Below are 12500 nucleotides of genomic sequence, written 5' to 3' on the forward strand. Positions count from 1 at the left end.
ATTCTATAGCTAAGCTAAAACATTTCTCATAACTGGACTTTCAATCAAAGCGTGAATTGATCAATGGGAGAGCAATACCGTAGCTAAAAGGTATGCTTCAAACGACCGGACAGAAGATAACTCGATCGACTTCTCACACCCAAAGCCAAATTGCTTTGAAAATATTTTGAACCTCAGGAATAGATTTTGGTTTTGGACGTACAGCGGAGACCCTCAGGGGGCCTGTGCAACTTCGTAAGTCTTCACGAGTGCATAATCACACATATTAACACAAGTTCATCACAAGCTAGCAGCTGCCAACTGTATGTAGCTACCTTACCTATGTGTGTGTAAAGAATGCTGATATGAAAAACAACCAGTAGTCAATGTGCAAGCTGCCAATTGAATGGTGATTTAAGCTGTATTGGGTTTATATATTTGTAAATCTGACTCTGAAGTGCTAGCCTGACGATGTCATACTCATAATTCTAGTCAGAATATGAGTCTGATACCACTCCATTGGGCTGTGATTATGGGGCGTGTTTCAACCGAACCAGGAGAAAAAATGCCTCTTCGCTCAATTGGTTACCTACAACCAATCAGAACAACGTAGTATGTGACCAGGGCCAGCTGATAAAATAAACTTTTACCGGATCCCGTAGGAAGGAAGGCAAAAACATCTTTTCGATTGACAAATGCCTAGATCGCGTTTCTCTGTTCCTCTTTCAAAATGAATGCACTGTCAATGTCTAAATGGACTCGAATCTATACATTTCAGCTCTCCAGCGGCAGCCATGTTTGTTCAAAACGAATTCAACCTGTGTGTTGATTACGTTACTGTTGATCATCTGTCCATCATCGTATAAAGCCCGCCTTGACAATTTGATTGGTCCGGAAATTTCTCTCCGGAGATAATTTCTCCCCAATGGAGCGACACCAGACTTCCCGACTTCAAATGTTGTGGGCGGGGCTAAGTTTGGTCTGGTATCCAGGCTACTGAAGTGCCTCACCAGCCACGAACCTCACCGCACGTTACTGATCCAAGTAATCCCAAATAGAACTCTGTCGCTTTCTCCTGACTTTTGCCGCCATGAAACCATGCAGGTGAGGGGCGTGTACTAAAAGTGGTACGGTGGAAGCTATGCTAAGCTATGTATGAAATAAATTGACATCTATGAAATACATTGACAAAGACGAAAACTAAGGACATTTTCTCTATAATTCAATTTTATTTTAGTTAGTTTTGTAAAGACACAATACAGTTTCAGTTAGTTATCGTTTTTTATAAAGCCTCGTTTTTATTTTTATTTCAGTTAACGGAAAAAAAAATCACACCTCGTTTTCGTTTTTTCGTTAGTTTTCGTTAACTATAATAACCTTGGTGTGTGTGTGTGTGTGTGTGTGTGTGTGTGTGTGTGTGTGTAGAGTACCTCACTAGTAGGACACTTCTCGATGTGGCCCACGATGTTCTCTCTGGGCAGGTGAACCAGGATGTAGGAGCCGTTATTGTACATGGCCACATTATTCCCGTCAAATGTGATTACACGCAGATCAGAGATTATAGAGCAGCGGCCTAAAACACACACACACACACACACACACACATTCATTAAAACATCCTTACAAACACACACATGGGCTTTTATTTCAGGTGGTGTTCTGTTTGCACACATAGGTTGATGACTAAGAGGAGTGTGTGTGTGTGTGTGCGTGTGTGTGTGCGTTTGCGTGTGCGTGTGCGTGTGCGTGTGCGCGTGCGCGTTTGCGTGTGTGTGTGTGTGTGTGTTCTCACAGGGACATCTCCACTGTGGACAGCAGGGGTCAGTGTTGGTCTGTATGGGCATGTGTGTGCCCGTGCGTGCGTGCGTGCGTGCGTGCGTGCGTGCGTGCGTGCGTGCGTGCGTGCGTGCGTGCGTGCGTGTATGTGTGTGTGTGTGTGTTCTCACAGGGACATCTCCACTGTGGACAGCAGGGGTCAGTGTTGGTCTGTATGGGCATGTGTGTGTCTGTGTGTGTGTGTGTGTGTGTGTGTGTGTGTGTGTGTGTGTGTGTGTGTGTGTCTGTGTGTGTGTGTGTGTGTGTGTGTTCTCACAGGGACATCTCCACTGTGGACAGCAGGGGTCAGTGTTGGTCTGTATGGGCATGCCCAGCAGGTTGCAGTAGGGCTGGCTGACGTTGTTCCTGCAGTGTTGCGACGCGTTGTGGAGCATGAGCTCCCCGTTAAAACAGATGTACTCACTGCACTCGTCCACGCGCACGGAGTACGGTGGCTGCAGAGGGACACAAACACACAAACACTCTCAATGACATCACAAACCACCACACAGATACAGTAGTAGATATAGCACAGCTATTTACCACAACACCATGTGTGTGAGACACACTATCTGGATGTGTACTTTTGTGTACAAATGTACACATTTGTATGTGTGTGTGTGTTTGTATGTGTGTGTGTGTATTGATGTGTTTGTATGTGCATGTGTGTAAATGTGTGTGTGTGTATGTAAATGTGTGTGTGTATGTGTGTATGTGTGTATGTGTGTGAATGTGTGTGTGTGTGTATGTATGGGTGTGTCTGTATGTGTGTGTGTATGTAAATGTGTGTGTGTATGTGTGCAAGTGTGTATGTGTGGGTGTATATGTGTGTGTTTATGTGTGTGTGTGTGTGTGTGTGTGTGTGTGTGTGTTAGACGATCATCACGATCATCACACAGGGTGTGTGTGAAGCGTCTAGTGCAGTAGTGTAGAAGTGCTTGTAGTTAGTGCATGCTGCATGCTGCCCTCTGCTTGCAACACTCTGCTTTCAGCTACCGCCGCTGGCTAGCTCCCTCATAAGGGGTGAAAAGAGGAGCCGAGAGCGTAAGTCTCCTCTGCCAGTACATAGCCTCTCCACCACCAAGACTCCTGCAGTGCCTCCTCGTGGCCACACATGGTAACTGGGTACCCCGCGGTCCCAGGCTAAACTGCAGGAGATCTCGGAGCAGCAGTGGGCCCTAGAGATGTGGTGTGCAGGCCCACCACAAGGTGGACACGCCCTGGCACCCATCAACCACCGCCCCAGCTATGGGCAAATAGCCCCACTGCCTTGTGGGTTAGCCTCTTGAGGCAGGGCTAAGGGAGCAGACCCCGACAGAAAAGCAATGCGCTGGCGGTGCGCAATAGGCGGGCCTAAACAGAGCCAGGACCCGGCAGCCTCCTGCAGCCAGGAAGGGGAACTGGTCGTCCTGGGCTCACCCATGCCACCAGATTTACCTCACCATGGCGAAGATAGTGCTACTGGGGATAGCGCGCCTCCAACGGCACTCTAAATAATCTCTTTGCGCAGGTATCCACCTCTGACCACGGTGTATACTCTGGATCCACATCTGGTTGAAGACTGGCGGCGATGGGGCAACTGGCGACGGGAGCAGGTTTGAATAGACTGGGAGCTTCTAGTCAGAGCCCTGCACGTCAGCGGCACAGGGTATTGGTCGCTATCAGCTGGGACTGAGTGGCAGCTGATCTCGGCAGCACCCTGTGTGACTGAGCAGCCCCTATTTAGGGACCACACTGCTCACCTCAAATCTGAGGAGGGGCCTAGAAAAGGTGGCCTAAAAAATGCCCACTCAACTCACACCTGGACAGGATACCGCACCTGTCGGGTCATTCCACTTCTGCGGTCGAAACAGAAGAAAAAAAAAAACCCAAAACCTAAAACTGGCAACATGGAACGTAAGAACACTCCTGGACTCCTATGGCAGGACCGAAAGACCTCACAGAAGAACAGCACTGATTGCGGCTGAGCTGAGGCGTTACAACATCGACATCGCCGCACTTAGCGAGACCAGGCTCCTTGATGAAGGGTCGCTAATAGAGGAAGGGTCCGGTTACACCTTCTTCTGGAAAGGCTATCCCCTAGGTGGACAACATCTGCACGGTGTGGGACTCGCCATCAAGAACACACTGCTACCAAGACTCACTGAAACACCTGTGGGCATCAGTGAAAGACTGATGACCCTCCGTATCCCCCTGGCGAAGAACCGCTTTGCTACACTTCTTAGTGTGTATGCGCCAACACTGCCATCCGACACTGAGGTTAAAGACTCATTCTATCAGTCACTGGATGAGGCTCTCCACCGGATTCCCAAGACCGACAAGATCCTCCTCCTTGGGGACTTCAATGCTCGTGTGGGGCAGAGTGACAGGATATGGAAAGGAGTGCTTGGCAGGCATGGTATTGGTCAGGCCAACTCAAATGGCATGAGATTACTTACTCTCTGCTCTGAGCACAACCTGACCATAACCAACACCATCTTCCAGCAAAAGACCAAATACAAAACATCATGGATGCACCCACGCTCTAAACATTGGCACCTGATTGACTATGTCATCGTGAGACGTTGTGACATCAAAGACGTTCTCATGTGCCGGGCCATGAGAGGTGCAGAATGCTGGACAGACCACCGGATGATCATGGCCAAAGTCCACATGAGCGTACGCCCCCCCATACGGAAACATGGGGCCAGTGGGAGATGCTTAGACTGTGCCCGTCTGAAAGATACCAGCACAAGAAATGAGTTTCGATGCTCCCTGGCTGAAAAACTTGAAGAGCTTGAACTCATCTTGAGTGGAGGGAATGACACAGACCAGCAATGGACCACTATCAGCTCAGCCCTTCATGAAGCAGCAGCCCACTCAATCGGCTATAAGACCAAAAACCACCAGGACTGGTTTGACAATAACTCGGACACCATCCGTAACTCACTGAACGCCATGCACAAAGCACACCAGGCAACCCTGAAAAACCCCTCATCGAGCACCGCCAGGCAGCAATGGCAGAGGGCGAGGCGTGAAGTGCAAAAGACCCTACGGTCAATGCAAAACAAGTGGTGGACAGAGAAGGCACAGGAAATCCAGTCTTTCGCTGATAGAAATGATATGCATAACTTTTACAATGCAGTCAAATCTATCTACGGCCCAACAAACCACTGCATCACTCCCCTTAAAACCGCAGATGGGCTCAGAGTCCTAAAAGACCAGAGCAGTGTACTGGAGAGGTGGGCTGAACATTTTAATACCCTGCTTAATCAGGACTCTGAAGCAGACCACACCATCCTGGATCAACTGCCTGAACTTCCACCGATTGACATCCTTAACCAACCCCCGACCTTCCTGGAGGTTCTGTCAGCCGTCCGCTCTCTGAAGAACAACAAGTCGCCTGGCATGGACAATATCCCTGCGGAACTGCTTAAACAGGGTGGTTACCTCTGTACAAGAGCGCTACATCAACACATCACTAAAGTATGGGCTGATGAAAACATCCCACAGCAATGGAGGGATGCCAAAATTGTCACCATATATAAGAACAAAGGTGACAAGACCATCTGTGGCAACCACAGGGGTATATCCCTCCTTGCTGTTGCTGGTAAGGTCCTGGCCAAGGTGTTGCTGCAGAGGCTACTCAACAACATCACAGAGTCATTGCTCCCAGAATCACAGTGTGGCTTTAGAAAGAACAGGAGTACAGTCGACATGGTCTTCACAGCCCGGCAACTTCAGGAAAAGTGCAGGGAGCAACATCAAGACCTGTTTATGGCTTTTGTCGACCTCTCCAAAGCCTTCGACACTGTGCAGAGAGACCTACTGTGGGACATCCTGCTCCGGTTTGGATGCCCTAGCAAGTTTGTCAACATCCTCCGACAGTTCCATGATGGTATGAATGCTAGGGTGACAATAGGAGGACAAGAGTCTGCCTCCTTCCCTGTGTGCACAGGGGTCAGGCAGGGGTGTGTACTAGCACCAGTGCTCTTTAACATCTTCCTCCTATGCGTCACCCAGCTTCTCCATAAGGAAATTGAGGACAACAGCGGGGTGACAGTGGTCTATAGGCTAGATGGCAACCTCTTTAACATCAGGAGGCTGCAAGCAACCACCAAGCTGCACAGAGTGAGGGTCCTTGAGCTGCAGTATGCAGATGACTGCGCTCTTGTGGCTCACACTCCACAAGACCTCCAGGCTGTCCTGGATGCAGCTGTGAAGGCTTACAGCAGGATGGGGCTGACCATCAACATCACCAAAACAGAGGTAGTCTGTCAGTGGAGCACCAACATCCCACCCACGCCACCCATCTTCAACATCACTGGTAAGAATCTGTCTGTAGTACCATCATTCAAATACCTGGGGAGTATCCTCTCTGAGGACAATAACATCAACAATGAGGTCCAGAACAGAATCAATCAAGCATCAGCTGCCTTTGGGAGACTCAGGCGCCGGGTCTTCCAAAACAAGAACTTATATCACTACACAAAAATCTCTGTGTATCAAGCAGTTTGCATCACCACCCTCCTCTACAGTTGTGAAAGCATGGGTCACTTACAGCCGCCATGTGAAGTCCCTGGAGCATTTTCACATCCGCTGTCTCCAGCGAATGCTAGGAATCACTTGGCGTGACCGAGTGCCACACACCGAGATCCTCAGGAGAGCAGGCTGTAGGAGCATTGAGGCCACCATCACCCACTACCAGCTACGATGGCTGGGGCACGTTATAAGGATGCCCCTCAATCGGCTGCCTCTCAAAGTGCTGTATGGCCAGCTCGCCCAAGGCCAACGCTCTGCTGGAGGGCAGAAGAAGCGCTATAAAGACCAGATCAAAACAGCGCTAAAGAAGTGCAAAATCAGGCCTGGGGACCTGGAGGGCTTGGCTGCTGACCGTAACACCTGGCGTCAGATGTGCCAAGACGGGACCAAAGCACTGGAGGAGGACAGGACAGCCAGGAGACAGGAAAGGCAAGAAAGAAGGCATACAAGAAAAACAACCAAGGTTGCCAGTACCACCACTACTACATTCGCATGTCCCACCTGCGACAAGACCTGTGGATCCAGGATAGGACTATACAGCCACCAGAAAACTCACCGTTGAGAGTCAGAAGTGGACGTCATCATCGGCCTCGATGGACAACTACAAGCAAGCAAGCAAGTGTGTGTGTGCGTGTGTGTATGTGTGTGTGTGTTATTCTTACTGTACAAGGAGCAGTGGGAAGGAGGAATGGAGCAATGGTTTCTGTAGCAACAGCCTTGGGTGTGATGGGAGGGGTGGTGATGGTGGGAGTGGTCACCGACTCGGGGGGAGGCTGTGTTGTCATGGCAACAGTGGGTGTTTCAGTCACCATCGATGTGGTGGTGGTCTCGAAGGGTGTGGTCGTGTGCGTTGTTGTTGTGGTTGTCGTGGTAACAGGCGTAGTGGTAGGAGGTTGCGTAGTGGTCTGCACTGTGGTGACGATGGGTGTGGTCGGTGTCGCTGTGGTTACACGTGCTGTAGTAGTTCTGGGAGGCTGTGTCGTCGTCATGGTGTGGGAAGGGGTGGGGCTGGGAGGAGGCGTGGTCTGGGCGGTGGTGAGACGGGCAGTGGTGATTGGAGGCGTGGTGGGCGTGGGCGTGTCAGTAAAGGGGGGTGTGGTCGACGGGGTGGAGGCGGCGGAGCTCAGAGCCCCAGGAGGAGGGGTCGTCTCGGGGTCAGAGGTCACCGGACTCCTGGAGGTGGTGGGAGCAGGAGTGGTGCGGTTTGACCTCGTCACAAACATGTAGGAGGTAGGAGTGGGGTGGACAGTGGTACCTACACACACACACACACACACACACACACATAGATACACACACACACACACACACACACACACACACACACAGATACACACACACACACACACACACATACACACACACATAGATACACACACAGACACACACACACACACACACACACACACACAGACACACACACACACACACACACACACACACACACACACAGACACACACACAGACACATACACACACACACACACACACACACACACACACACACACAACACACACACACAGACACATACACACACACACACACACAGACACACACACACACACACACACACACACACAGACACATACACACACACAGACACACACACACACACAGCAACAGAAATAAATAAATATAATAATACAGCACTATGACATGGGTGTCATGTGGGGGCTGAAATTGAGGTAAAATGAGAATCTATTCCAGGAAGTCTGAAGTGCAATCAGGTGTCTGTGATGAGTGCAGCAGTGTCTCCTCTCCTCTCCTCTCCTCTCCTCTCTTCTCTTATCCCCTCTCCTCTCCTCTCCTCTCTTCTCTTCTCTTATCCCCTCTCCTCTCCTCTCCTCTCTTCTCTTATCCCCTCTCCTCTCCTCTCCTTTCTTCTCTTCTCTCCTCTCCTCTCTTCTCCTCTATTCTCCTCTCTTATCCCCTCTCCTCTCCTCTCCTCTCTTCTCTTATCCCCTCTCCTCTCCTCTCCTTTCTTCTCTTCTCTCCTCTCCTCTCTTCTCCTCTATTCTCCTCTCTTCTCTTATCCCCTCTCCTCTCCTCTCCTCTCTTATCCCCTCTCCTCTCCTCTCCTCTCCTTTCTTCTCCTCTCCTCTCTTCTCTTCTCTTCTCTTCTCTTCTCTTCCCTTCCCTTCTCTTCTCCTCTCTATTCCTCTCTTCTTTTCTCTTCTCTTGTCATCTCCTCTCTTCTCTTCTCATCTCATCTCCTCGCCTCTCCTCTCTCCTCTCCTCTCTTCCCCTCTCTTCTCCTCTCTTCCCCTCTCCTCTCCTCTCCTCTCTTCTCCTCTCTTCCCCTCTCTTCTCGTCTCCTCTCCTCTCCTCTCTTCTCTTCTCTTCTCTTCTCTTCTCTTCTCTTCTCCTCTCCTCTCTTCTCTTCTCTTCTCTATTCCTCTCTTCTTTTCTCTTCTCTTGTCATCTCCTCTCTTCTCTTCTCTTCTCATCTCCTCGCCTCTCCTCTCTCCTCTCTTCCCCTCTCTTCTCCTCTCTTCCCCTCTCCTCTCCTCTCCTCTCTTCTCCTCTCTTCCCCTCTCTTCTCGTCTCCTCTCCTCTCCTCTCTTCTCTTCTCTTCTCTTCTCCTCTCTTCTCTATTCCTCTCTTCTTTTCTCTTCTCTTGTCATCTCCTCTCTTCTCTTCTCATCTCATCTCCTCTCCTCGCCTCTCCTCTCTCCTCTCCTCTCTTCTATTCTCCTCTCATCTGATCTGACCTCACTCTGACCCTGATCTGAGCATGACTGATAGGATAATAAAGGCTCTGAGTGTGGCGATGGTGATGATGATGGTGATGATGATGATGATGATGATGATGATGATGATGATGATGGTGATGGTGATGACTCACAGTCCTCCATGTACACACAGCGTCTGGTGACCTCATCCAGGACCATGTTCTTTGGACAGCGCGGGAAGCAGCCCTCCACGCTGCCATAGAAACACAGAGATGAGATAGGTGTGTGTGTGTGTGCGTGTGTGTGGGTGTGTGTGTGTGTGTGTGAGTGAGTCTGGGTGTGTGTGTGTGTGTGAGTGAGTCTGGGCGTGTGTGTGTGTGTGTGAGTCTGTGTGTGTGTGTGTGTGTGTGTGTGTGTGAGAGTGTGTGTGTGAGTGAGTCTGTGTGTGTGTGTGTGTGTGTGTGTGAGTGAGTCTGGGTGTGTGAGTGAGTGTGTGTGTGTGTGTGTGTGTGTGTGTGTGAGTCTGGGTGTGTGTGTGTGTGTGTGTGAGTGAGTCTGGGTGTGTGTGTGTGTGTGTGTGAGTCTGGGTGTGTGTGTGTGTGTGTGTGTGAGTGAGTCTGGGTGCGTGTGTGTGAGAGTGAGTCTGTAGAGAGGGTGGAGGTTGTGTGAGCATGAAGACAAGGTGTGTGTGAAGTGTGTGTGTGTGTGTGACATGATTTGGACACACTAGATGCATATCTGGAGTGTGTGTGAGGGATGATGGAGAAACCATGATGGACCAATCAGAGTCCACAGATGTGCCTCATGCAGTGGGAGCTACAGGGACATGCAGAGAGTGTGTGTGAGGTGTGTGTGACTAGTGTGTGTGAGGTGTGTGTGAGGTGTGTGTGAGGTGTGTGACTGGTGTGTGTGTGAGGTGTGTGTGACTAGTGTTTGTGAGGTGTGTGTGACTAGTGTGTGTGAGGTGTGTGTGTGAGATGTGTGACTAGTGTGTGTGACTAGTGTGTGTGTGACTAGTGTGTGTGAGGTGTGTGTGTGAGCAGGGATGGATTAACGAACGGGCCTACCGGGCCCAGGCCCAGGGGCCCATGAGCTCAGGGGGCCCATGAGCTCAAGGGGCCCCTAAGCCAGAGCCTCTGCGTGAAGTCGCTGTTATGTATCTCTTATTTGTGGTTGAAAAAGGCATATTTTGTTCATTTGCTAATGGCTTTAATTGAGTGTACCTGTGCTGTGTTGAAAAAGTGCAGCGCCAGGGGCGTAACTACACAATGCAGGCAGCGCGGAAGGTTCATAGTCAAAGTAGACCCTGCTTTCTACGTTTTATCGAACATTGGGACGTCAAAGCGTCGCTAGTTTAATACGACAGTGATCAAGGATGATATATTATGACCCAGTGGTGATACCTTATGCTATATATTCCCTCAAAATGGCAAACCTGTCTCTGTCATGGTATTCATAATTTTTAGGGGGAAATCGTCAGTAACAATCTATAAAACAATGATATGCTTATCGTACATACACTATAGAAACTATTAAAAAGCTGATTCAATTAAATGAATAATTTCTTATTTAATTTGTTATTTTTGTCATATACAGATATGCAATGATGATTGCTGGGTAATATGTATCTTGTTCGCCAATGTCAAGTCTCTATTTGATCATGTGACGAGACGATACGATATAGCTAGTTTAGGCGCAGAATCTGAACGTCAAGACCTACACACACGCACAGTACACCTGCCGAACGACGCCTTTCAAACATAAAAGTGATTTGCTCTTTCAATGGACAGAATAGCCAGCCCATTCAGCCTCTCCTGCCCCATGCTGCTCAGGTAGGTCTTAATCAGTTTCAATTTGGAAAATAATCACTCTGCTGTTGCCCTGTCACATGTAATGTCAGAAACAATAGCAGGGCAGTGCACCGAAGGTGGATGTTACGGAGTAAAGTTTGACCTGTTTACTTTCCCAATACAATAGCCAAAGGATCTAATTCGACCGTTAAATCCAACACATTGTTGGTAAAATATATATATACGCCTAATGGTGTTTGTGTGCGTGCGTGTTTTGCGAGTGCCCAATTTTTTTTTTCGCGAAGGGGGGGGGGGGGGGGGGCTTTAACATGTCCAGGCCCAGGGGCCCGTGGTTTCTTAATCCGTCCATGTGTGTGAGGTGTGTGTGACTAGTGTGTGTGAGGTGTGTGTGACTAGTGTCTGTGAGGTGTGTGAGACTAGTGTGTGTGTGAGGTGTGTGTGAGGTGTGTGTGAGATGTGTGTGAGGTGTGTGTGAGATGTGTGTGACTAGTGTGTGTGAGGTGTATGTGAGGTGTGTGTGAGATGTGTGTGAGGTGTGTGTGAGATGTGTGTGACTAGTGTGTGTGAGGTGTGTGTGACTAGTGTATGTGAGGTGTGTGTGACTGACTAGTGTGTGTGTGTGTGACTAGTGTGTGTGAGGTGTGTGTGTGAGGTGTGTGTGACTAGTGTGTGTGAGGTGTGTGTGTGAGGTGTGTGTGAGGTGTGTGTGACTAGTGTGTGTGACTAGTGTGTGTGACTAGTGTGTGTGAGGTGTGTGTGACTAGTGTGTGTGAGGTGTGTGTGTGAGGTGTGTGTGACTAGTGTGTGTGAGGTGTGTGTGTGAGATGTGTGTGACTAGTGTGTGTGTGGGGTGTGTGTGAGGTGTGTGTGTGACTAGTGTGTTTGAGGCGTGTGTGAGAGTATTGTGTGTGAGGTGTGTGTGACTAGTGTGTGTGACTAGTGTGTGTGACTAGTGTGTGTGTAGGGTGTGTGTGACTAGTGTGTGTGAGGTGTGTGTGACTAGTGTGTGTGTGGGGTGTGTGTGACTAGTGTGTGTGAGGTGTGTGTGACTAGTGTGTGTGAGGTGTGTGTGAGGTGTGTGTGACTAGTGTGTGTGACTAGTGTGTGTGAGGTGTGTGTGAGGTGTGTGTGACTAGTGTGTGTGAGGTGTGTGTGACTAGTGTGTGTGAAGTGTGTGTGTGTGTGTGACATGATTTGGACACACTAGATGCATATCTGGAGTGTGTGTGTGAAGTGTGTGTGTGTGACATGATTTGGACACCCTAGATGCATATCTGGAGTGTGTGTGTGAAGTGTGTGTGTGTGTGACATGATTTGATGCATATCTGGAGTGAGGGATGATGGAGAAGCCATGATGGACCAATCAGAGTCCAGTCAGATGTGCCTCATGCAGTGGGAGCTACAGGGACATGCAGAGAGTGTGTGTGAGGTGTGTGTGACTAGTGTGTGTGACTAGTGTGTGTGAGGTGTGTGTGTGAGGTGTGTGTGACTAGTGTGTGTGAGGTGTGTGACTGGTGTGTGACTGGTGTGTGTGTGAGGTGTGTGTGACTAGTGTGTGTGAGGTGTGTGTGACTAGTGTGTGTGAGAGTAGTGTGAGGTGTGTGTGAGGTGTGTGTGACTAGTGTGTGTGAGGTGTGTGTGTGGGGTGTGTGTGTGAGGTGTGTGTGACTAGTGTGTGTGTGACTAGTGTGTGTGTGAGAG

The 12500-nt window shown here is 49.5% G+C and overlaps 1 protein-coding gene across 1 annotated transcript in view; it reads right to left on the minus strand.

Annotated features, from left to right (window-relative positions):
- otogl (otogelin-like) overlaps positions 1-12500 on the minus strand; it is a 117760-nt gene that overhangs the window by 49215 nt on the left and 56045 nt on the right. The window contains exons 34-37 of the mRNA XM_042707416.1: positions 9162-9241; positions 6978-7570; positions 2072-2249; positions 1415-1552 (exon numbers count right to left, since the gene is read on the minus strand). Of these exons, the coding sequence (XP_042563350.1) occupies positions 1415-1552; positions 2072-2249; positions 6978-7570; positions 9162-9241 (989 nt within the window). The remainder of the gene's footprint in view (positions 1-1414; positions 1553-2071; positions 2250-6977; positions 7571-9161; positions 9242-12500) is intronic.

This window comes from Clupea harengus, chromosome 3 (assembly GCF_900700415.2).
Source record: "Clupea harengus chromosome 3, Ch_v2.0.2, whole genome shotgun sequence".
Lineage (NCBI taxonomy): Eukaryota > Metazoa > Chordata > Actinopteri > Clupeiformes > Clupeidae > Clupea > Clupea harengus.